Consider the following 25,717-nt stretch of genomic DNA (forward strand, 5'->3'; position numbering starts at 1 on the left):
GAAAGGGCCTTTCTGTGTGGAGATTGCATGTTCTCCCTGTGTCCTCTAGGGTACAAAAACATGCCGTAATCCTGGTCTCTAAACTACCTCCCCCTGGCCAGCCGGGGTGCCTGATGGAGGGGAAAGGAACTGGTCGGAATAACGTGTTCCTTCCACGCGGTACGTCCGGCCGGGGAAACTCTCCCCTGTCAGGTGTAAAGAAGCAGCTTGGACTCCTCATGCATAGAAGCAAGCATGAGGTCAGTCCGCTGCCCCCCCCCCAGAGGAAGTGTAGCGCCCAGGATTACATTAGATAATTGACACTGGGTGAAGAAATGGGTGGCAAAATTGTGGGATAAAATATTAAATAAAAAAAAGAAATGCACTCTGTCGAGGTGCCAACTTGAGCCTTGCACACAAGTAGTCCATACATGGCCTACTATGGCGCAAGAAGAGCGCGCAAGCACTGCTACTAACTAATGTCTATTACAACTGCTGTTCTAAATCCTTTAGACCCGGTATGGACCTTATACCAACCTTGAAATGTACCTTAGTTACGTCACCAACAGCCAATAAGGGACCACCATTCTTACCCCGACATACATACCCAGCCGATCATCAAACGTACCTTAGTTATGTCATCAAGAATGGTGGTCCCTTATTGGCCGGTGGACAACACCGACATACACATCCCTTATAGGAGCGTCGCAGTCCCGCCCCCTTTCATGACGACGCCAGGCCCAGGAAAGTTTCCAATGCATTTTTCCCATAGACATTTCAAAACGTATTTATTTAAAGACCTTATAAGCGTCGTACAAAGCAAGCCAACTCTTGTCGTGACAAATCATGACAACAAACACTATTTTGGACCAAACTAATAATTACAAAGAAGAAAAACAACAAAAAGTGTTGTAACCTGCCTTTCTTCTTCTTTCTAATTATTTGTTCAGCCCGAAAAAATTTGTTTGTTGTCATGATTTGTCACATGAGTTGGCTTTGTCCGCGGCGTAAACGTCTTTAAATAAATACTTTCTGAAAAGTCTATGAGGAAAATGAACGGGGATTTCTTTTCCGTGTCTCTCGAGGAGGCGGGACTGCAACGCTCTAACAACCGACATGCATATCCAGCCGATCGCAGTACTTGCACGCTCTGCTTGCGCAAGTAATAATGAAAGGTTTTCAGTCCTTACTGAAACACACATTCTGGTCATACTGGTTGGTTTACTGTACTGTATATAATGTAATGACAGTTCTCTAATAATACCAGAGTAGCTATTTACAGTCAGATTAAAAACTGCCTTAACCTAAAGTCCCAAAGAATACCTGATTGTTTAGATTTATTTAGTATAAAAATATTAATATAGGACATGACATGAGACATACCTGAATATGAGACAACTCTCCTACCGGATCAATTCCATAAGAAGGCACGCTCTACTCAAGGGGAGTCTTGAGCAATAGTCTCATAACTGGGTTGTTGGTTCCGATTATTGAAGATACACAATGGAAGGAATTACAACAAACTCTTGAGTAGTTCCTTGTTATGAATCTATATCTATAAATGAACCACGTCTGTGTGTATGGCTGTAATACACGTAACTCGAGAACCGCTCACCCCACCGACCCCATCGACACACGTGTTCCACACCCCCACAGGGAGTGCAGTGCCTGTTGTCGAGTAGGACCCGCGGTTGTCCTGAACCACCACAAAAGGCCTCTGCCCGGGCTCTGGACAGGGCCTGTTCTGACATCACAACCTTCCATATTTGGGCATGCCTGACACAGACTATAGGAATAAAGGGACACAGAGAGACATACAGAAATCTCCATATGGGCATAAAAGGGACAGACAGATGGGTGGAACGGGTACTCTGACACGGGTACACAGATACAGATATCTCCATATATTGACACGGGTATTGCATAGCCGGGTGGGGCATGGATCTCCAACATCCATCGTTACAAGAACTCCATATATGGGCATAAAAGGGACACATACTGTACGTAATAACTGGGTGGGGCATTCATTTCCAACTTGCATCGTTCCAAGTAGGCCAGTGCCCAACAGGCACCACTCTAATTCTGTTTAATATGTAATCACAGCAGAAACAGTCAGTCCAGAGAAATACCTGGATATACAAGCGCACTTCTTTTCTCTACTCCACCACCTCTCCCCGTCTCATGCAAGTAATTGGCAATATATAATGTCACAAAACCAACAATGTTTATATAAAGTTTTCTTCATTCCCTTTAAATTTTATATTTTTCATTTCCTGAAAATTTTACATTTTGGAGTTAGGTGGTTTCTTCCCGACAGCAGAGATATATACACTTTCCAACTATGGATAATCAGAGCATTAGGAATTAAAAGGAAAATGGAAAAACAAATTTGAAAAATACCAAAATGGAAAAAAATAACATGACTGACACGAACTCCGTATTTGGACATGGCTGATGACATAGTGACATCTATAGTGATGCGTTGAGGGAGCTGATCTTAAAATCAGACCCCAGGTAGCTAGTAGCCTTAAAGTCTACAACCCGTGTTTTGCTTTGTGCTTGACACCAGTGCAACTTGCAAACACAAGATCAGTGCAGGGGAGATGAGACTGAAGGAGATCCAGAGGACAGCCCACCAGGCATGGAGTCCCGCAACACACCATCCCATCTACCTGGCATTAGGCACGTCGGCTCACCAGCTCGATGCCTCCTTCAACACCACCGCTGCACTTGAGATATTTGAGATGGATTTTTCCGATCCCTCGCTGGACATGAAGCTCAAAGGATCGCTGCCAATCTCAAACAGGTTGCACAGTATCATATGGGCTGATTTTGAAATGGGAGCGGACGGTTCTGGGGGAAGACTGATTGGAGGCAGTGAGAACGGAAGGTTAACGGTATATAACCCAGAAGCCATAATATCTTCTTGGGAAGAGACGATCGTGGGACAGTCCGACAAACACACGGGTCCTATCAGAGCGCTCGACCTCAACCCCTTCAAGAGCAATCTCCTGGCGTCCGGAGCCAATGATTCCGAGATATACATCTGGGATCTCAACCAGTTTAACAGCCCAACTATGCCGGGAACAAAGACACAGCCTGCTGAAGATATCAGCGTGGTGTCCTGGAACAGGCAGGTCCAGCACATCTTGGCCTCCGCTGATCGCAGTGGCAGGACGGTGGTCTGGGACCTGAGAAAGAACGAGCCCATCATCAAGATCGGCGACCACAGCAATAGGATGCAGTGTTCAGGAATGCTGTGGCACCCCGATGTGGCCACGCAGTTGGTGTTGGCCTCTGAAGATGACCGTCTGCCGGTGATGCAGATGTGGGATCTGCGCTTTGCCACGTCCCCCCTCAAAGTCTTTGAGAATCACACAAGGGGAATTCTGTCCATATCCTGGAGCCAAGCAGACTCGGAACTCCTTCTCAGTAGTGCTAAAGACAACCGCATCCTCTGCTGGAATCCGAATACTGGGGATGTCATTTATGAACTGCCAACGTCCAACGAGTGGTGTTTCGATGTCCAGTGGTGCCCCAGGAACCCAGCTCTGCTGTCGGCAGCTTCGCTCGACGGGAGGATCAGTGTATACTCTGTGATGGGAGGCAGTGTGGCGGCTCAGCGGCCAACTACTGCTGATAAGTTATCATCCTCATTAGACTCAATGGACCCCTTTGTTCCACAATGTGCAGGGCAGGGCACCATTGTTCACCCTCTACAAAAGCCACCCAAGTGGGTCCGCAGGCCAGTCGGGGCTTCGTTTGCTTTCGGTGGGAAGTTGATCATGTTTGAGAGCCCCAAGCTGGCTCCAGAACAGCGGCCCCACCCCATCCCCAGACAGGTATTTGTTAGCCAGGTGACCACGGAGACAGAGTTCCTCCAGCGCTCCGTGGAGCTGCAGACCACACTGCAGTCGGGCTCCTTCATCAGCTACTGCCAGGCTAAGATTCAAAATGCATCGACAGAGGCCGATAAGGAAATATGGAAGTTCCTTCTGGTGAAATTTGAACATGAAACCCGCGTTAATTTTTTAAAACTTTTGGGTTTCAGCAAAGATGAATTGGATAGAAAGATTTCAAAATGCCTGGGGAAGAACGTGCAGCACAACGGACATGGAGTGGATGCTAAAGATTTGGCTGAAAAGATGCAGCAGCTTTCCACAGAGAGGTCTGTTGAGGCCAGTGCTACAGGTGACATCAGGACATCTGGTCCTTCCTCACAGTCGGACTGGTTCAGTAACATCCCAAAGGAGAGTCCCAACTTCCGCATCCCCGTCTCATCCGACACTGATGGCCTGATCGGCCAGGCTCTGCTGGTGGCCAACTTTGAGGGAGCTGTGGAACTGTGTCTGAATGAAGGTCGCTACGCCGAGGCCATCTTGCTGTCGATCAGCGGGGGAGAGGAGCTTCTGAAGAGGACCCAGCAGAGATACCTGAACGAGCAGCGGAACAGCATCTCCATGCTTATATCGTCAGTGGTGACGCAGAACTGGAAACACATCGTGCAGAGCTGCGAGTTGGACAATTGGAAAGAGGCCCTCGCTGCTCTCCTGACCTATGCCCACGAAGAGGAATTTGCATACCTGTGTGATACTCTGGGAGCGCGTTTAGAGGGCGAAGGGACAGAGCAGCGGCGCCTGCAGGCGTGTCTTTGTTACATCTGCTCTGGGAACGTCGAGAAGCTGGTGGAGTGCTGCACCCTTCAGAAGGACTGCTCCACCGCCCTCGGTCTAGAGGATCTAGTGGAGAAGGTGATGGTCCTGCGCAAATCCATTGAGCACCTTCACAACATTGAAGTGACACTACAGAGCTCCATCTTGGTAGAAAAGCTAACTTATTATGCTGGCATACTGGCTGCAGAGGGAAGCCTGGCCACTGCCATGGCCTACTTGCCGGAGAACTCAGACCAGCCAGGGATCATGATGCTGAAAGACAGGCTGTTCCACGCTCGGGGAGGGGCGCCTGTTGGACAACAGCCCTCCGTCCCCTACAACAATGTCGACGTGTCTTCAGCCCAGCCCACTCCTGTTGCTCAGCCCCCTACACAAAAAGCACAAAACCAGCCCGCTGCTCCTTCCCAGATACCTCCGGTTGGGCAACCTTCTATGCCATCAGTATTTAATCCACAATCTGCTCCTGCCGACACCGTGCAGGGCCTACCTCCTTCCTCCAATGTACTTCCCTCTAGTGCACCGCAACATAGCTTACAGCAGCTTCCCTACCACCAACATCACACGACGGATCCAGGAGTCCCTCAACAGCCATTCCATCCCCAGTTAATAGGCGGATCCCCAGCTTTCCCTCTGCCGGATGCTTCTATACCAGCCACAAATGTATTGGGACCCAGAGGCCTGCCCCCCATGCCTAGCCCTGGGGTTCCACCAATAGACTTCATACCCTCTACATCTTTTCCGTCAAGCCCCATGCCTCCAAGCTCCCAGCCTCGACCCTCTGTACCCATGTACCCTCCGGCAGTGCACAACCAGGGCCCCCCACCACCATACCAGTCCCTTGGTCCAGGACATCCTGGGGATTTTACTGGAAACCCCTACCCTGCTCCTCCTGCCATTCCACCTCCCACAGGGAACATTCCTTGGTTGAGTTCCCACTGTGATGATCAACAAGGTGGGCCCTGCTCCTCACCTGCAGCCATTACCGCCCCTGTGAGGCCCCTCCCCGGAGAGACACCCCAACCACAGGTTCCTCCGGGGGCCCCCCAGGAGCCCAATGTACAGCTCCTCCAGCAGCTGCCAGCAGAGATGGTGGAGCAGAAGGAGATCCCCGCTGAACACGTGGTGCTCAGAACCACCTTCGACAGCCTCGTGCAGCGGTGCCAACTAGCAGCGGCGAATCCACAGACAAAAAGGAAGCTGGACGATGCGCCCAAGCGCCTGGGCTACCTATACGACAAGCTGAGAGAGCAGTCGCTGTCGCAGCACGTCCTCGGCGGGCTCCATGAAATCAGACGCTGCGTGGCCAACCAGAACTACCAGCGGGGTTTGGAGGTCCACACCCAGGTGGTCAGCAGCAGCAACTTCAGTGAGATCTCCGCCTTCATGCCCATCCTTAAAATAGTCATGACTACCGCCAACAAGCTGGGCGTCTAAAGTGTGATTTATACTTAATCATACGGTGGTATGACGGCGCACACACGTTATGTTATGTTATGTAGGCCTACTCTACACACTTGTTTTAGGCCATTTTATTTTGCCAGGACATTCATTGAGATCAGAAATCTCCTTTACAAGAGAGACTTGGCCGTAGCAGCCATATAGAAATAGAACACAGATCATAAAACATTAAAAAGCACCATATGCACTATATATATTATATTAAAGAAAATCCACAATAAACATTAAAGAAAGCTATTCGAACATAGTGCCCTCTCAGAAAACATTTACATCCCTTCTTCATCACCACTTTGATTGATTGATTCCCTTAATTGCATCAGTGAATATGATTTAGTTCTTTTTTTTTGAGGGGTGCTAGCCCCTCCTATATTCAGCTATTAGTGTAGATTTCTGTCCCACACAAACTTCCCATTGACAATTAATGGAGAATTTTACGTCATAGTGTCTGACCAAATAGGCATAGTGTCTATTTTAGTTGGACATTTGGAATCCTGAACCTCCAAGGTCTGTATGGGGCGATTTGGTTATTTTGGTGATGACTGTGGCGACCGGCCTTGTCCCGAATTTAAGGAATCGTCATTCCCATTGGAGCAGGAGGCTCTTGTGATGTTCGTCGTCCATCGGTCCATCTAGGTTCTGAAATACAGGAACCCTCTTTTCCACCAGGACTATAGGGTCTAGTTGATGATCTACATCTTACTCGCCACGCTCCAAACTTCGTTCTAGCTTCAGTCCTACTCCAGACAAGTTTCTGTTCTGGACGTTGCTCTCGTGTCGGACGTTGATCCCATTCACAATCCCTCTTCAGGACATCATATCTCTGGGTTGCGACATACCCCTTCTTTACGTACAGATGCCTGTACAATCTGCCTTCCTGTACTACTGATCAGCTTGCTGTATGTAGTCTGTTCAAAAGCCTTACAGGTATATATTACAGATTTCCACAGATTTGTCACCTGTTACAAAGCCTTTTCACGTAGGTACCTGTATAACGATTGTACAATTCTACATTACTTGGATCTCCATATACGAGGTTGACCAACCTCGACATTACCGACTCTGCATCACCTGAATCTGTATATGGAGCGGATGACACATACATAGAGAAGATGACACATCACTCCGACATCACCAGGATGACCTTTGACCTTCAGTAGAGGATCACACCTCAACCCATATGAAACTAGAAAAAGTGCCCTTCTGGGCACAGGTCTCCACCAGGAGAATAGGAGTGTGTGTGTGTGTGTGTGTGTGAGAGACACAGCTTGGCCTGTTGTAGCGCCACCATGAGGCTGATTTGAAAACTGTCAAGTGGCATTTCTTCCTCAGCCTAGTGGGAATATGCATGCACAGTTTCACCGAAATCGGACGCTGCGTTGAGTAGTTGTGGCGATTTGTACAAAGCGGGTACAAAGCGGGCTACTCCTGAAAAGTTTTGAAGCCAATCGTAGGCAATGAAGGTGGATTATGAGAAATCAAACAAACCCGTCTTGATCACATGACTATGGAGAGCACGTGTACCGATTTGCGTGAAATTTGGATAACATCTGAAGGAGTAATATTAGAAAATGTGTTTTACATATGTCGGCCTCCTGGTGGCGCTATAAAGAGCAGATGTCAAAAGTTCCAGGCAAAGGCTTTTCCTTGGCCTCTAGGGAGTTGGCATACAAAGTTATCCACAAATCCATGCAGTTGGAGGTAGAAACACTTTTCGGCCAGTTATAGCGCTACCATGAGGCTGAGTTGAAAATGTTCACGTGGCATTTCTTCCTCGGCCTAGTGGGAATGTGCGTGCGCAATTTCACGGAAATCACACGATGTGTTCATGATTTGCAGCATTTTGTTTGAAACTAAGCACTTCTGCGAACTTTGGGAGCCAATCTTAGCCAATCAGGATGGAGTCTGAGAAATCTGAAAGACCCGTTTCGTTGAATGGCTCTAGAGAGACTGTGTACCAATTTGCGTGATGTTTGGACAAAATCTGTAGGTGTACTGTCCAAAAACTTGTTTTGCACAAAGCGGCCTCCTGGTGGCGCTATAACAGGCCGTTCTGGAAATTTTGGGGCAGAGGTTCATCGTTGGCATCCAGGGAGTGTGTGTGCAAAATGTGGCATTGCCCGGGTTAACAGTGCCGGAGATTAGCTGATCACAGACGGATACACGGACGGACGGACGGACACACGGACGGACGGACGGACGGAGTGCAAAACATACTCTCTCCCCATGCCTTCGGCCTGGTGGAGACAATAAGGTATCTGGCCTTACTGGGTTGTAAGGCCAGATACCTTACCTCAGTCTGTACCGTATACGACTCATACACATACCCCAAAGGTATCAGGCCGTACAACCCAGATACCTCTGTACCATATACGACGCATACACATACCCCAAGGTATCCACGATTTAGACGTCCCGGTTAAAGATCTAATCGGACACCACTGTGGCGCGTCCTAATCCTAGCCTTTGAATAACAGTCCTTTCCTTTAGTGGTATTTTTCATGCTAGGCTTCAACTTATTTGCTAGGAGTTATTCATGCAACTGCACAGGAGTCTGTCTTGAAGGACATACGTAGGTAAGAGGTTGGGTTAACCTAACAGTTAGGCACTTATGTTACCATGACAACCGTAACCTAACCATACATCACCAGGATGACACTAAACTAACTTTACTTAAGCACGATGACCATAACCTAACCCGCACTTTGACAACCTAGTTAGGTTGAAGATGATGGATTCCTGTGTCGTGATGTTAACGTGACTGATCATACCCGGGCTTTGTGGAAATCCTCTCAAATCCTAAAGTATTTTATTACCCAATTATTACATTATTACAATTTCAAAAACGAAAAGTGATTTATTCAAACGCTGCTCAAATGGGGAAAAGGGACAAAGGAGATTGGGACAAGCAGTCCAGAAAGCGTATGTATGAGGAGGACGATGAGGAGGCAATTGGCAGTGAGTCTGAGGAGACCATACCTGCAGCCGCAGGGAAACAGGTAGACGAGACCGGCATCAAACTAGACGAGTATGGGGCCAAAGACTACCGCGCTCAGATGCTCCTGAAGCACGATCACTCCGCACGTCCCCTCTGGGTGGCTCCAGACGGACACATTTTCCTCGAGGCCTTCTCACCTGTTTATAAATATGCACAAGATTTCTTAGTGGCGATCGCAGAGCCCGTGTGCAGGCCCACCCATGTCCATGAATACAAGCTGACGGCTTATTCGCTCTATGCGGCCGTCAGCGTAGGACTGCAGACCTCAGACATTGTGGAATACCTGCAAAAACTCAGCAAAACGTCTGTGCCCGACGGCATTGTGCAGTTCATCAAGCTTTGCACAATGAGCTATGGCAAAGTGAAATTGGTGCTCAAGCACAACAGGTATTTTGTCGAGAGTGCCTTCCCTGATGTGATTCAGCGCCTCCTGCAGGACAATGTGATCCGTGAGTGCCGCCTCCGTACTGCCGAGGGAGCGGATACCGAGCTCATCACCGAGGTTATCCACAGTAAATCTGCCATCTCTAAGTCCATACAGGACAAGGGAGGGGCATCCACTTCCCAGCAAACAGCTGAAGGTACTGCTGAAGGCACACCTCAGGTTCCCGAGGATATTTTCAGCTACTACGAGCAGATGGACAAGGACGAGGAGGAGGAAGAGGAGACTCAGACCGTGTCCTTTGAAATTCGACAGGAGATGATTGAAGATCTGCAGAAGCGTTGCATCCAGCTCGAGTACCCTCTTCTGGCTGAGTACGACTTTCGTAATGATACGGTCAACCCGGACATCAACATGGACCTGAAGCCCACCGCCGTGTTGCGGCCCTACCAAGAGAAGAGCCTGCGCAAGATGTTTGGCAATGGCCGCGCTCGCTCTGGAGTCATCGTGCTGCCCTGCGGAGCTGGAAAGTCTCTGGTGGGTGTGACGGCTGCATGCACGGTGCGTAAACGCTGCCTGGTGCTCGGCAACTCCTCTGTGTCAGTAGAACAATGGAAGTCCCAGTTCAAGTTGTGGTCCACCATTAGCGACTCGCAGATCTGCAGGTTTACGTCGGATGCCAAAGACAAGCCCATCGGTTGCTCTGTGGCCATCAGCACCTACTCTATGCTGGGCCACACGACCAAGCGATCCTGGGAGGCGGAGAGGGTTATGGAGTGGATGCGTAGCCAGGAGTGGGGACTAATTATCCTAGATGAGGTTCACACCATCCCCGCCAAGATGTTCCGTCGTGTTCTGACCATTGTGCAGGCCCACTGCAAGCTGGGTCTCACTGCTACGCTGGTCAGGGAAGATGACAAGATTGTGGACCTCAACTTCCTGATTGGGCCAAAGTTGTTTGAAGCCAACTGGATGGAGTTGCAGAACAATGGCTATATTGCCAAGGTCCAATGTGCTGAGGTGTGGTGCCCAATGTCTCCCGAGTTTTACAGAGAATACTTGGCTATTAAGACCAAGAAACGTATCCTGCTCTACACCATGAACCCCAACAAGTTCCGTGCCTGTCAGTATCTTATTCGCTACCACGAGCGACGCAATGACAAGATCATCGTCTTTGCTGATAATGTCTTTGCCCTGAAGGAATATGCCATCCGACTAAAGAAGCCTTATATCTATGGCCCCACCTCCCAGGGGGAACGCATGCAGATCTTGCAGAACTTCAAACACAACCCCAAGATTAACACCATCTTCATCTCCAAGGTTGGAGACACGTCGTTTGACTTGCCAGAGGCTAATGTTCTGATCCAGATTTCATCTCACGGTGGTTCCCGCAGACAAGAGGCCCAGAGGCTTGGCAGAGTGCTCAGAGCCAAGAAAGCAATGGTGGCAGAGGAGTACAATGCCAACTTCTACTCCCTGGTGTCCCAGGACACCCAAGAAATGGCTTACTCCACCAAGAGGCAGCGGTTCCTGGTAGACCAGGGATATAGCTTCAAGGTGATCACTAAGATGGCAGGCATGGAGGAGGAAGACCTCATGTTTTCATCCAGAGAAGAGCAGTATGAACTGCTACAGAAGGTATTGGCTGCCTCAGACCTGGATGCGGAGGAGGAAGTGGTGACAGGGGAGGTGGGCGTTCGACCACAGTTCTCGAGGCGACTAGGCACCATGAGCTCCTTATCTGGTGCAGATGACACCGTCTACATGGAGTACCACCACAGTCGGAGTAGCAAAGGCTCCCTGGCAAGCAAGAACATCCATCCACTCTTTAAGCGCTTTCGCAAGTAGATGCACACGCACACGCGCATGCACACACGCACACACACAATAAGAGCAGCCAGGAATGATGTGTCTCCAAGATAATTAAAGTCCCATTGACATTGACTGGATAATTTTATGTCAGTGTCTGAGCAAATAAGCATAGTGTCTTTTTACATCACGATGATGTACGATAAGAGCGCCTGCACTTCACACAGGTGATTTTTTTGTGTCTACTTAATGCTGGTTGTCTCCATTTAATTAATGATGAAATATAATACAATGGCTTTTAGCACATTCCAGACCCAGTGAGTGTTTTGTGCAGTTTAGAGGAGCTTTCCTTACATATTGTTACATTCTGTATGTGGTTGTTATATATATTACATCTAAAGCCTGTAGGACTTGCACTGAATGAAAGCCTAGTTATCGAGGCTAGACTTGCACTAACCTCAACGACTGGTCATACAGGTGTATGCAAACTGCAAAGGCTAAACCTGTCATTTAGATTTATAATTTAGCATTTGAGGGGCGCTAGCCCCTCCCATGTCCAGCTTTGAGGGTGTGTGTAAATATAAACAAACATTGGTCCCAACACATTTGAGTGTTTGTGTAAACAAACATTATGTAAAAACAATCATTGAAGACAAAAATTGTGATTGGCCGGAATGAGATGATGTATAAGAGCCCCCCCTCACCTTACACGGCTGTGATCTACATTAATATTTTATGTAGACGTAGCACATAGCACTCCATTATGTATACTCATAGCACAGATGATCTACTGTTAGATGTTCTTAGCTTGCATTGATTCTTGAAGACAGTTTGTATTACCTTATATTGATCCTGCTTACTGTAAATCGCTCTGGATTAAGAGTCTCTGCTAAATGCCTACATTCGTAGAGGGTTTTAAATCACAGTAGGTACAATTTCACTTCAGTAACTAAATGCTACCATTTCAGTAGTACTGTTGTTTTGTGATGTTAGAATTAAATATCCCCCACTCATTTTGGTCCAATGGAATTTTATTTAAAAAATGTTTTTCCGTTTTTAACAAACAGCATAAATAAACATTAAACACTAACACTAACGAGTGAGAACAATACACACTATCAAGTTACGCTGCTGTCAGCTGTGCCATTTCATTGGAATACGGTAGCCTCAGACACACAAGTGGTTTTAACTGTGGTTGTACCTGAGCTTATGCAGAACCATTTTGCTCTTCGCACAAATCCTCCTCGAGTATTATACTGTAACAGTGAAATGGCCGGCATATGAATATGGTAAATAGAGATCTTAACAAGGGGTTTTAAGGGAGTGAGTCCCATCCCAAATGAACATCATGTAAAGAGCTTTCAGAACTTAATATTCATGACAGACTGAGACAGCGGCCCTCAAGAGGTCAGTGGATGAGGTCTTTCCACCATTATGGTTTTTGCCAAAAACAACTTTTAAAATAAAATGATCTGTTAAAACTTAAAACATGGTGATGATTGTCTTGGTCTTGGTTTTCTTAAGACTTCTGTCCAGGTTGTAGTCTGTGAGAATGACCACAAGAAACAAGAAGTACCAACAAGAAATACCACCGTCGCCTGCAACTGTGGCTGATGATTATTGCTGCATTATACTTTTATAAGTTCTTTGGTGCTGGGTGCGTAATAATCCACACATACCATGGTTAGTGTGGAGTCCAGTTTAGGCGAAATCTCCCTCTCTCCAACGTATACATATAATGTATATATAGATTAAACATGAATCACATGCCATACGTTTCTAAACAATGGGACCTGTACGGTCGGTCACACCCTGTATTCTGAGATGAGCTTAAATACACCTATACTTATAATAAGTGGGTGTAATTTGGTCACATTAAACAGGGAGCTAGGTGAGGATAAAACCGCCGTTTTAAAATTTGTTTTAAATTGAACAATGTAATACCTTCATTTTACATCGATTATGCAACCTTCCATTTCGAGCCACCCTCCAAGCGGCTTTGTAGGTCTATAGTATAAACCTTGGGGAATTTTTGCGCGCCTGCTTGTAAACACCTGCAGCCTGGTTGCCATTTGAGGGCGCACATCGTAGAGGAACAGTGTCTCCATTGTTAGCAGGAACATTGTCAAAAAAAATACCCCCCTTTCTGCTTATACATTTGAGGGTAAATTGGTCACTTACTCATTATGTCTGCTTGTTGAATTCAAAACAGTTACCTGAGGATTTAAACTGGTTGAAGGTTCAAGGATAGGTCTTTGAACAGTAGCTGAAGGATTAGGATAGGTCTTTGAACAGTGGGTGAAGGATTAGGATAGGTCTTTGAACAGTGGGTGATGCAGGGCCTGTGGAGCTGTGATCCTGGTAGCAGGGTTGAGGTCCAAGAGTCGGTCCAGCAGAGCGTATGCGTCACCAGGCACTCCGTCCCAGCCTCTCGCGTCGTCACATTCTAGATCGGCAGGGTGAATGGAGGTTTCTGACTCCAGGTGCTGGTGAACAACAGGCTTGCCTTTGGCTTCATCCTCGGCTTGCTGATGATGATGATGTTGTTGTTGTTGTGTTAACTTTGCTTTTGCAACCCTGTCATTTTGGGAGCGTGGCGTGACTTCCTCATCTGGCGGTGGTGGCGGTCTCCGTCCTCTCAGCGCTTCGCACAGTGTCCTCAGGTCTTGGCGAGGAAGTTCCCGGCTACACACCACCGCTTTACCTGTGTGGGAGATTACACCCAAAGGGTTTTCAGCCATTCATAGGCATAGATGTAATAACAAATATTAATGTTGCAATGTCCTTCGACTTAGGGATGCACGATTAATCGGTCATCATATCGGTACGGTACATCCTGCAGGAAACATCGGTGTTGGTATTGTCAATTTGACCATACAATTAACTGGTAATCTGATATTTTAATATCAGATTACCAATTTGAATATTGTGCATCCCTACTTCAACTACTACATTTGCAATACAGCCCATCTGTGTAGTTTTCTCACTGTGTGTTATTGCTACGGTGACAACATGATGGTGATCTACTATGGCACGATAGATTACAATAAACAGGAAACAGGGTGATTCTGGAATACATTTGAATAATAAGCACCAAATTTCTTGGCTGCCTGGATGGTTTCTCGGGAGCCTCGTACGGTCATTATCTGAGTGAGAGCGATCATGTCGTCGCTGGCTTTGAAGAAAGGGTAGCGCCCGCTAAGGAGGGACAGCAGGATGACTCCAGCTGACCACATGTCTATAGCTGCAAATGAGGAGACAGAGGAGGAGGAAAACAGTGATTCTCTCTAATACATTTTTGAGTGGTGTAAACCACTCCTACAACTGGCTTTGTTAGTCCGTCTGTCTGTCTGTCTGTCTGTGCAGAAAAAATGAGCATGGTTGCTACGGTCACCCAGTTCACCCGGGTGTGATTTCATTACGTCAGACATTACGTCAGACCACAGCTGATCAGGCTATATAAGACCTTGCACCACTCAGTTCACACGGGTGTGATTTTTTACTTAAATTTTAATCCCACGATTTTGTAACCCATTTTTTCACCCAGTGTCAATTATCTAACGTAATCCTGGGCTCCTCCGGCACTCCTTCTGCCAACCTGGGGAGAGCACCGGACTGACCTCATGCTTCCTTCGATGCATGGGGAGTCCAAGCCGCTTCTTTTCACCTGACAGGGGGGAGTTTCCCCGGTTGGACGTAGTGCGTGGAAGGAACACGTTATCCCAACCAGTTCCCTTCCCCTCCATCAGGCGCCCCGGCTGGCCAGGGGGAGGCAGTTTAGAGACCAGGATTACTGCATGTTTTTTTGTGAGGTTACTGTACCCTACAGTGAATCTCAAACATATTAATTTCAAGGAGTCGGACCCCGTGTTTGATATGCATTAGCCTCGGAAACCCAGGTGTTTGTTTATGTACCTTCTTTATCTCTGGGAACCGAAATCTACAGTCAAATCCTCAGTGTTCATTTGCTGCGTGTCACTATCACTACCTGTATCCTGTCACTCCCCTGTACAATCCAAATAAAAGGCCCCAAAATATATATCTTTTAAATGTTTTACTCTGTATGTGCATCAGAAAAATGCACATAAAGTGCACAAAGACCCGCACACCGTCTGCACTTGCAATACGAACTTTATTGGCAACGTTTCGGTCAAAGACCTTCTTCAGGCATCTGGAATGGCACTCTGAATGTGTACAAATTAAGGATGTGTGTAGTTTGGATATTCTTTGTGGTTTGAGTTACCAACCTGTCCCCTGGCTGGGCCACTTGGTGAGGACCTCTGGTGCTCTGAAGCCTGGGGTTCCAGCCCTGGGAGCAACCTGCTGCTTCCTGGTGAAGAACAGGGTGGGAGTCGAAGAAGAATAACATCAATAACACACCGTGGGAGAGAAGCCAGATGATCAAGAATTAAACCAAAGTAGGACGTAGCCGACTCAGTCCGCTTTCTAATGGAGGACAGAACTGAAAAAGCACTAAAAACCACACGCACCATGTTTATTATGTAATTACCTATTAGACGACTCCCATTTTTCCAAGACTCTTTTTGTGGGAAAATAATATTGAATGTCAAATAGTCTAGTCCTCGATTATAATATGACCCTGTTTTTTTTGGGATATTTAGTCTTATATTCAGGCCAATAGGGTAATAATTATCACGAGTCTCATTTACTCATGCAGGACAAAAAGGGAATACAAAAGATCAACTTAACTACCCGGTAGCCTGCTGCAGAATTGGTGTGAAAGATAAAAACGTGTAACATAAAGAAGAATTGTATGCCTCTTTATTAACCCATTTAGGCCTGACCTCGAAATTAAAAAAAAATCTTCTAAATATTTTCAAAAATAGCAGACCTACAAGCTCGTAGCGCGCCACTCGGTGGCGCGCTATGAGCTTGTAGATCTGCTATTTTTCAATAGCTAAATTGTAACATAATGTTTAAAACACCAAAAGGGGTTCCCGCCCAAAATGGGTTTAACCAACCACTGCCTGTAAGTGACCATGCCAATGGAAGATGGATCATATCCATTTAGTTTTGTTTTAACCTCGACATGCAGCTGTTGCAGACACGGTCCGTTGAGTAACAGTTGCAGGTTTGGCCCAGGCTGATGCCAGCAGTCTTCTGGTGTTTCTGAGTGCTAGTCTGGCTCTTGGCAGGCAAGGGGCGCCGGCTGGCTGACGGCGACGTATACCTCCGTTGGGCTGGGTTCTCTATTCTGCCTGGCTTCACCAACTAAGCAAGAACAAGAAAACACCAATCAAGAAGCTTTTTGGAATCAAGTGTCGATCAAAAACGATCGAATCATGTGGATCTCGGGATTTCATCTCAGGGTGAAAAAGAAAATCACAGACTGGGGCTAACCTTTGCTTTTATATGAAATATCCGAGACTATTCCGATTTTAAGGAAGACGCTTCTAAACATACTGTATGAGTTTGACCGCTTCAAATGCTCCAGTCTTAAAATAATAACCGAAAATAGCCGTTCTACAAGCCAATTGAGAGCTTGTATATCGGCTATTTGCGCTGCCCAACATGCTTCCATAGAAGACAGACAGTCTGGCTTCTATGGAATCCAAAGACTGAAATCAGTCATGGCGACTGACAACTTTAACCCATTTAGACTTAAGTTCGATTCTACAAATGTCTTCTAAATCATGACAGTTTTCAGAAAAACCCATGTTTTTATGTCAGTGGTTCTCAACCTTTTTCATGTCAAGGACCCCAAAGATTATCTGTATTTGGTCGCCGACCCCCATCTGAAAATATGTTGTTTCAGGGACCTCCCCAGGAGCAAAGATTTGAGTTAAAAACGTTTTTTGCGCCACATTTTCACGATTTTTCAAAAATAGCAGACCTACAAGCTCGTAGGATGAGCTTGTAGATCTGCTATTTTTCAATAGCTAAATTATAACAATGTTTAAAACACCAAAAGGGGTTCCCGCCCAAAATGGGTTAATCCATGACGACTCCTAATTTGGGCAAGGTGCTACCCCTTTGTAAAAAACTTAAATGCAAATGATGAAACTTAACATGTAAATGTAAAGCACCGAAATAAACTATTCATTCATTCAACTTGTAGTGATATTCGTTGGCAGTCTTGTTAAATCTACACAAAAATAACAAAATACAAATCAAAATAGAACGGCACTAGTCCTCTGCAAGGTCATTCATTAGTTTGTGCCTTGTATCGAGTGCAGCCTGTGTTGCTCTTGCTCTTCAGCACATGCATGTGTGCAGAGTGAATTGTGGTATGAACAGAGAACCGTGTACGCTTCTGATGCCTGCAAACCCTTACATCTACACTGATGCAACACATTTGTATTGTAGTTTCTATGCAATAAAAAGGATAATGGTCCACCATTTAAAAAATGGTCTCTGTGGTATAGCTACATATTCCAAGATATTACCATTTGGTAATTATCCACGTAAACATGGTAGACATTATGCAAACAGAACAGGGATTGCGATATTTACGGAAAGGTTTTGTTAATAGTGAAAGTGAAAATCCTTTCGATGATTATGAGGTTGCTTACCTCTACCTTCATGGCAGCTGGTTTAGTGGAGGGAGCTAGAGTGATTATGAGGTTGCTTACCTCTACCTTCATGGCCGCTGGTTTAGTGGAGGGAGCTGGAGTGATTATGAGGTTGCTTACCTCTACCTTCATGGCAGCTGGTTTAGTGGAGGGAGCTGGAGTGATTATGAGGTTGCTTACCTCTACCTTCATGGCAGCTGGTTTAGTGGAGGGAGCTGGAGTGCAGCTGTTGAGGTTCCTCTCTCCAAACACAGGTCGTGTGGCTGCGGCATTACATAATGCTTTCGAATCCTATACAAAACAAAAACCAAAACATGGATGTATTCAGAATATAGTGCATGAATGAAAACATTCACCCCGATATTAGCAAATTCTAAAACACAAATTGGGCATGCAAAAATTCTGGTCATACTGGTTTGCGGAAATGTTTTACAGTATGTAACGACAGTCATCTGTAATACCAATGTTGCTGTTTTACAGTGAGATTAACGGGATCAAACCCCAGTGCAGACACCTTTGTGTGTTTCGCGCGAGAGGTGGCAGTGACAGACGTTCGCTTAATCAGTGGTTTTCCCAAGGCTGAAGAAGAGACCGCAGATGCGCCGGTGGTGGTGGAGGAGGAGGAAGGCGTGGAATGAAGTGATGGGGCTTTGGGACATTTGGTGGTGGGCTGTGCAGGGGGTGCTTGTGAGGTGGAGGCTGTGGTGGTGATTGGGGGTCTCGATGGTGCCTTCTTGCCCTGTGCCGTGTCTTGTTTCCCAGTGGTACCACCACCACCACCACCACCACCACCACCCTTCGGGGCGCTCCTCTGTTTCACCACCTTCAGCAGTTCCACCTGGGTGTCGTCGGTGCCCTGCGCCAGCCCAAAGTCCACCAGAGCATACCTGCACATACAAGCGCACTTATAATAAAGTAAATGTACATTATATAGTGCTTTTCAAAAACGGTTACAATGGCCTTTACAGTTAACCCAATTTGACCTGAGATGAGATTCTAAAAATGTCTTCTACATCCTGACAGTTTTCTGAAAAGGCTATGTTTCTATGTCAGTGGTTCTTCGATTTTTAAAAAATAGCAGACTTACAAGCTCGTAGCGCGCCACTCGGTGGCGCGCTACGAGCTTGTAGATCTGCTATTTTTCAATAGCTAAAGCATAACGCTAACACCAAAAGGGGTTCCCGCCCAAAATGGGTTAAAACAAACACCTACAACTATATGGTATAGCTCTGAACAAAAGGGCCAAGTTTATTTCTCTCAAAGATATATTTTTTTTTGTTACTCTACTACTAGGGATAATCAGAGCATTAGGAATTAAATGTTAAAAGGAAAATGATGAAAAACTGAACTTTGATATTGAAATGACAAATTTGGAAATGGAAAGTGATTTGTAAAGGATGAGGCATAATATTCCTCCCATCAACCAGAGAAAGTGTGGCAGAGACACCTTATAGACACCAGAGGGAGTCTGACTAGTGAAGACCCACAGTATAATGATGACCCGTCTGCACAACCTGAACATCTCCGACTTCGAAATTAAAAAAATGTCTTCTAAATCCTGTCAGTTTTCTGAAATACCCATGTTTCTATATCAGTGGTGCTCAATATTTCATGTCAAGGACCCCAGAAAATATATGTAATTGTCCGCCGACCCCCATAGTTCCAGGGACCCCCCCCCCCCCCCCCCCCCCCCCAGATGCAAAGATTTGAGTTAAAAACGTTGGCTCTGAAAGAATATACATTCAAAGATTTGCACTACATTTTCACGACTTTTCAAAAATAGCAGAACTACAAGCTCGTAGCGCGCCATGAGCTTGTAGATCTGCTATTTTTCAATAGCTAAAGTATTAAAACACCAAAATGGGTTCTTCTCGCCCAGAATGGGTTAACCAGTTACTCACGTCTGGTCCTGGCGGTTGTAGAGGAAGTTGTTGGGTTTGATGTCACGGTGGATGATGCCAAACTGGTGAATGTGTTTCAAGGCCTTCAGCAGGTGGTACATGTACTGGCGCACTTCCTCAAAGCTCAGCAGACCGATGACCTCCTGAGACACATTCCATTGCCATTTTAGTTTTCCCCCGTTGTATAAACATTTTGTCTACTCTAATATAATCTACTTTGGATGTAGACACATTATATTCTCTAAAAAATTTTATCCCTCGATTTTGTAACCCATTTTTTCACCCCTGTGCCAATTAATCTAATGTGATCTAATGTGATCTAATGTGATCCTGGGCTCTACACACCCTCCGCCAACCTAGTCCCCATATATGGGGGACATGGGGAGAGCAACGGACTTGAACTCATGCTTCCTTCCTGCCTGAGTGTCCAAGTTGCTCCTTCACACGTGACAGGGGGGAGTTTCCCCAACCAGTTCCTTTCCCCTCCATCAGGCGCCCCGGCTGGCCAGGGGGAGGCAGTTTGTTTAGAGACCAGGATTACTGCATGTTTTTGTGAGGGTACCTACTCTAGGGGACACGGGGAGAACATGCAAACTCCGCACAGAAAGGCCCTTTCGCCAACCCCGCCTCGGGTATGGGCACTGATGACGCGGAGGAGGAAACACGCCGCCAGCGCCCACAGCGGGAATCGAACCCCAGGACCTTCTAGCTGTGAGGCGACAGCTCTACCAACTGTGCCACCGCGCCCCTGACACATTTTATTCTAATGGTTCTACGCATGTAATACCGATATTTGCTTTAAAAGAAACAGAAACCAATTGGTAACACTCACCACTATGGCTTGGTGCTCCATGTAGGGCATGACAATCACACAATGGTCCTCATTCCTGAAGCAGTAAGTCACACCCATGACATTTTCTTTGCCTCTGTAAAAGAAATGTGACACCATGAGATCAGAGTACAAACTCCATTTAATTCGTGCAAGAATAGATCCATCACTGCTAATCCTAATTTATGCTCCACGTCGTGATGGTGTTGCATGCTGAGAACCGACAAGAACAGCAGACCTACAACCTCGCAACGCGCTGCATCGCACGACAAAAGTATCTATCAATAAGTACATTTTGTTTTTATCAACATGAATATGAATGCCTGTACATTCACTCTTAGTAAATAATTGACAAACATGCATGAACATTGAACATAACCGTGTTTGCTGATAACACCGTTATGTGTCTGTCTGTCTGTCTATTAATATAATAATAATACAATGATGGTAATAATGATTGAAGGACTCTGGCGTGTCGATCAACAAATTAAAGGGGCAATGTAGAGAAGATCTAGATTCAAATAATCAAAGATTGCCTGAAGGTTTATGACCAAAAGCTCACAAAAAATGTATGTGCTTTTCTGAGAATCAATGATTAAAATACTTTATATCTCAAATAGTAAAGAGGCATGCTTTACCCCCAATTCAATTGAAAAAACATAAGAATAAACCAATATATATATATATATATATATATATATATTTTTTTTTTATGCCTTTATAATTGATACGACAGTAGGCTGACAGGAAATGGGGAGATATGGAGATTGGGGAATGACACACAGAAAAGACCGTCGGGATCAGGACTCAAACCCGCGATGCGCGTGTCCAGACCACAAAGACAAAGACGAAGAATTAAATATGTGTGCTCATTTTGTTACTCACCCAGCTACGGTGAGACACTGGAGCTCAGCGGCGACACGTACAGGGTGGCTGGTAGGGATGAGATGCTTCAGAGCAAACCTCTCTCTCCTCCCATCCAGCATCTGAGCCTCACCCAGGTACACCGAACTGAAAGTACCTGGTATGACAGCAAGTCAAATGATTGGTCAATACTCAGAAAGGTTAATGCATTCATCAACAAGTCAAACTTGATATACCGGTACATTCTTTCCTCACATAAATCTACAAAAGTATTTAACGGCTGTATTTCATTTTTTTACCCAGAGTGAGCAGAACACTGACTGGCCTTGTGGTTAGTGTCGGCCCTGATTGGGAGGTTGGGGTTTGATCCCCCGGGCCGGGTCATAAAAGGAGACCATAAACAAAACGAGACACAATGCCTCCCTGCTTGGCACTCAGCATCAAGGGTTGGATTGTAAGTAAGTACCGTTAACTAACTTTTATTTATATCACAAAGAAAACTCACATAGTGCTTTACAAATACAATACAAATACATTAAAAAATACATTTTTTTTTAAAGATAACAGAAGCAAAACTGTACAATAGATATAACAAAGCAGAAAAACAGAGGATATTATTATATATTCATTTTACAATCTCATCAGTTACAGATGTATAGAGGGTATGCGCATGCATTTGCATAACTAGCTTTATGTGCATGTCAACTCGAGGTGCATAGCCTGATCAAAAGTGACAATGACATTTGAGGGACCCAATACAGTCTGCCACCTTAGGGGCAATACTGTCAGAGGCAACAATGAGCACCTCCGTTTTGGCCTTGTTAAGCTGAAGGAAATTGTTTGCCAACCAGTCCTAATGGGAGACAGACACTCCTGCAATATATAATTGAAAATAAAATCATCATTGGGGGTAAGCCATCAAGCTGTCTCACACTACAGAAACAGCAGATATAGACTCCTGCTCTATGGGCCACATGCAGAAACAGCAGATATAGACTCCTGCTCTATGGGCCACATGCAGAAACAGCAGATATAGACTCCTGCTCTATGGGCCACATGCAGAAACAGCAGATATAGACTCCTGCTCTATGGGCCACATGCAGAAACAGCAGATATAGACTCCTGCTCTATGGGCCACATGACTCTGTCTCACACTACAGAAACAGCAGATATAGACTCCTGCTCTATGGGCCACATGACAGCAGATATAGACTCCTGCTCTATGGGCCACATGACTGCAGATATAGACTCCTGCTCTATGGGCCACATGACTCCTGCTCTATGGGCCACATGACTCCTGCTCTATGGGCCACATGACTCCTGCTCTATGGGCCACATGACTCAGATATAGACTCCTGCTCTATGGGCCACATGACTCGGCAAGGATTACTTACTTACTGAGGCAGAACACGTACCTTCTCCAATTTTGTCGATGATGCGGAAAACCTTAGCAAGCTGAGGTACAGCGTCATAGAGGTACTCAATGTCCGTCTCCACATCCTCTACAGGAATAGTGGGGAAAGACAACGACAACACCACTTGTTTACGTCAGGGTCCTCCATTTTCAATTCATCAGAACATTTAAAGACGTACAAATAAACACTTCTACTTCTAAAAAAAGGAAATCATATATACAGTTAAAAAAAGTTTTTTTTTTAAAAGAAGAAAAAAAAGAAGGGAAAACATATACACTGCAGTATGGGAAAAAAGGGGCAGGTTTCGAATTGCAGCCCCCCGTACGTGCTCTTTGAGAGCGGTTTGTTGGTAGGGCGTTCCACATTACAAATTAATTGAACCCCTTGTTGGAGACGAATCTGGGTTGAAAGTGGTTTGTGGAACTCCCTCTGGTGTTGTGATCATGGACTTCGTTGACATTAACAAAGTATTTTGACAGGTACATGGGTATCTTAGGCCCCATTTACACTGGCAGACAAATCTAGCCTGAATCAGATCTGTGCCACATCAAGATTGAAATCCGATTGGTTTAAATGGTCACATGACTCATTTAGACAAATCAGATTCCAATCTGGATGTGGCTCAGATCTGATTCAGGCTGGATTTGGCTTCCCATTGCCCATTGCAAGTTGCTGTACGAAAAGACTATGAATGAGCCATTAGGGTCTTCAAAGTATTTTTGTTGACCAGTGAGGAGATTCTGTACAAGAATCTTGTTCCTTGGTTGACCTTTTTGATAATATTGGTATCACAGGAAAGATTTGCCTCCAGGATGGAACCTAGGTAGGTAATTTCGTCTTTTCTTGTGATAATACTAGTCACCCACTTTAACTGACATTTATCTGAATGTCAGAATTGATTAACACTTGCATGACTGCGGTTGTTATGACCTATTTTAAGATTTTGAAGTTAATTTTCTTTGCCCATGAAGCTTTCAGAAGGTTCCCCTTCCATGAACATCATTAATCCATCATCATTAACTAACTAAAAAAATACATGGCATGTTTGCACCTGGGACGTATCCTCAGTTATGTATCCTGAGGTCTACGGGGTTTTGGGTCTACCAACATCATAACCCTCACTCAGGCGACCCAGCCGGGGTGATCAAGTCCCGACTTACGTCCCAGTAGCTACCCTCAATCAGTCCCACTAGGGCAAAACCAGGGCCACACAATCCGTTGGAACTACTCTGCCAGGGCTGGGAGGTTACGCTTCTGGCGCATGGAAGGACTAGGCTCTGTGGGTTGACTCCTGTCCGGGCCCCTCCTACGTCTCACCAGGTCCACTCCTGCTCTCACCAGGCCCAGGACCTGTGCGTTGCACCAGAGTCCCAGCACCAGACACAAACATTTTCTAAATATGAAGTATTATTAATTATTATTATTATTATTATTATTAAGTAAAATGTGACAGAAGTAGCATGTGCTTAAAGGACAACTTTAGTTTTTTTCAACCAAGGTTCATGTTTTAGGTTGTACTGAATGTGAAGGTAGCCTACTGGGGGGAAGCCACACTGTGTGTCTTAGGCTCAATATGCCAGTTTGACACATTCAGTAGATCCTGTGATCTTTTGTGGCCAAATGTAATTTCTTGGGGTCTAGTAGGACTATAGTAAAGAATAAAAAAAGGAATCGCTATAACATTTTGTAAAGAAATACATATTTAGCCCCATGCTTGAATGAAAAAGCAGCAAATGAAAAAAAAAATACACTCCCTTTTACTTTCTCTAATAACAACCTAAAACCTGAACCTTGGTTGAAAAAAACTAAAGTTGTCCTTTAACATGCTACTCTAGTCTAAATCTTAAGCTAAACACCATGCATGGATTTCTCTGTGGTCTTCCACATCCTTTATACACATGCATGTAAAATGTGTGTCAACCGTCAAGAATCCAACTCACTTGATATTTTGTTTCTTCTTTGAACAGATTTCCCCAGGCGCCCCTCTGTGGCGATGCTGTCATTGCTAAGAGGTGGCAACTCCATGCTGAGAGACATGTGTATCTAAACAGAAATTAAATCGAAATGCTCAGTTAATGCTACTTAACACCAACACTCATTCATACCAGTAGGGTAACACAACCATATGGACCACAGCTAGGTAACACTGATGGCCGTTCCATGATTACTGTACAGTTAACTTTTACTGGGTTTACTTGGGTTTACCCAAAACATAATGACCTGCTGCATGAGTAAGGAACAAAAGAAACAACCGACCAACGTTAGCGAGCTTTTCCCCCCAAAAAGTATCATTTTTTTATCTACCGGTAGTTGTTTATGACTTTTCACTAGCAGAGCTAACAAAGTAGCAACAGGCTAGTTGAGCTAGCCTAGTGAGATAACATTGCGCAATTTGCGCTAACAAATAAACTCACCCCTGTCTTTGATTGTAAAGTTTAACAGTTTCTCAGATGGACACGTTGCAAAAGTGCACGACATAAAGTTTTAAAAGTATATAAGCACAAATATCACCAGGAGAGTTATCTAGGTTGACCGTTGCATGCAGAGAAGACCTGTCTGTCTTCAGTAAAACAGTAAACAACAAACTCCGCGCTAAAAGTGACGTCAGAGACAGACGATTTTCTTTGAATTTCCGGCATAATGTACATTAAGAAGCGTAATGCCGCCCTCTACAGGCAAGGGTTTACTCTTTACTGTTTTACACCTTTGACCAGTTGACTGGAGAAGATTGGCTTCCAAAAATTCACCCCAGACATAGAAAATAGACTCAATAGAGAAATATATATGCCTAGATCTGAGAATTCCCGGGATAACTGCTGCTGCCTGTAATTAGTATCCTACATAAGTCATAAGATATTGAAGAGAACATGTTGCACTGT

At 45.4% G+C, this 25,717-nt stretch overlaps 3 protein-coding genes across 3 annotated transcripts; 2 read left to right on the forward strand and 1 right to left on the reverse strand.

The window, feature by feature from the left end:
- Positions 1-2,582: 2,582 nt before the first annotated feature.
- Positions 2,583-6,086, forward strand: LOC306943254 (protein transport protein Sec31A-like; the record flags this gene model as incomplete). Its single annotated transcript, XM_079529481.1, has 1 exon — positions 2,583-6,086. One exon carries the CDS (start codon positions 2,583-2,585, stop codon positions 6,084-6,086), a length of 3,504 nt encoding a protein of 1,167 aa, XP_079385607.1.
- A 2,897-nt stretch (positions 6,087-8,983) lies between these two features.
- On the forward strand, positions 8,984-11,335 carry LOC306943229 (general transcription and DNA repair factor IIH helicase/translocase subunit XPB-like; the record flags this gene model as incomplete). The annotated part of the gene is made up of 1 exon (XM_079529447.1): positions 8,984-11,335. One exon carries the CDS (start codon positions 8,984-8,986, stop codon positions 11,333-11,335), a length of 2,352 nt encoding a protein of 783 aa, XP_079385573.1.
- Positions 11,336-12,315: 980 nt separating this feature from the next.
- On the reverse strand, positions 12,316-25,440 carry cdc7 (cell division cycle 7 homolog). The gene is made up of 12 exons (XM_079530033.1): positions 25,253-25,440; positions 24,779-24,881; positions 22,839-22,925; positions 21,445-21,580; positions 20,563-20,656; positions 19,731-19,873; positions 18,653-18,716; positions 18,010-18,120; positions 16,341-16,528; positions 15,544-15,626; positions 14,391-14,540; positions 12,316-14,000 (listed from the first exon to the last, which is right to left on the reverse strand). The coding sequence occupies exons 2-12, from the start codon at positions 24,873-24,875 to the stop codon at positions 13,603-13,605; spliced, it is 1,551 nt and encodes a 516-aa protein (XP_079386159.1). The 5' UTR covers positions 24,876-24,881; positions 25,253-25,440; the 3' UTR covers positions 12,316-13,602.
- Between the last annotated feature and the right edge of the window lie 277 nt (positions 25,441-25,717).

This window comes from Electrona antarctica, assembly GCF_951216825.1.
Source record: "Electrona antarctica genome assembly, chromosome: 19".
NCBI lineage: Eukaryota > Metazoa > Chordata > Actinopteri > Myctophiformes > Myctophidae > Electrona > Electrona antarctica.

Bases quoted from the DNA above. Each gene is read 5' to 3' on its own strand.
- cdc7 (XM_079530033.1), bottom strand. From the start codon at position 24,875: ATGTCTCTCAGCATGGAGTTGCCACCTCTTAGCAATGACAGCATCGCC. The intron at 22,926-24,778 runs GTGAGTTGGATT...CTATTCCTGTAG, and splicing joins AAGAAGAAACAAAATATCAA to AGGATGTGGAGACGGACATT. The intron at 14,541-15,543 runs GTTGGTAACTCA...CCTCATTTGCAG, and splicing joins GTGGCCCAGCCAGGGGACAG to CTATAGACATGTGGTCAGCT.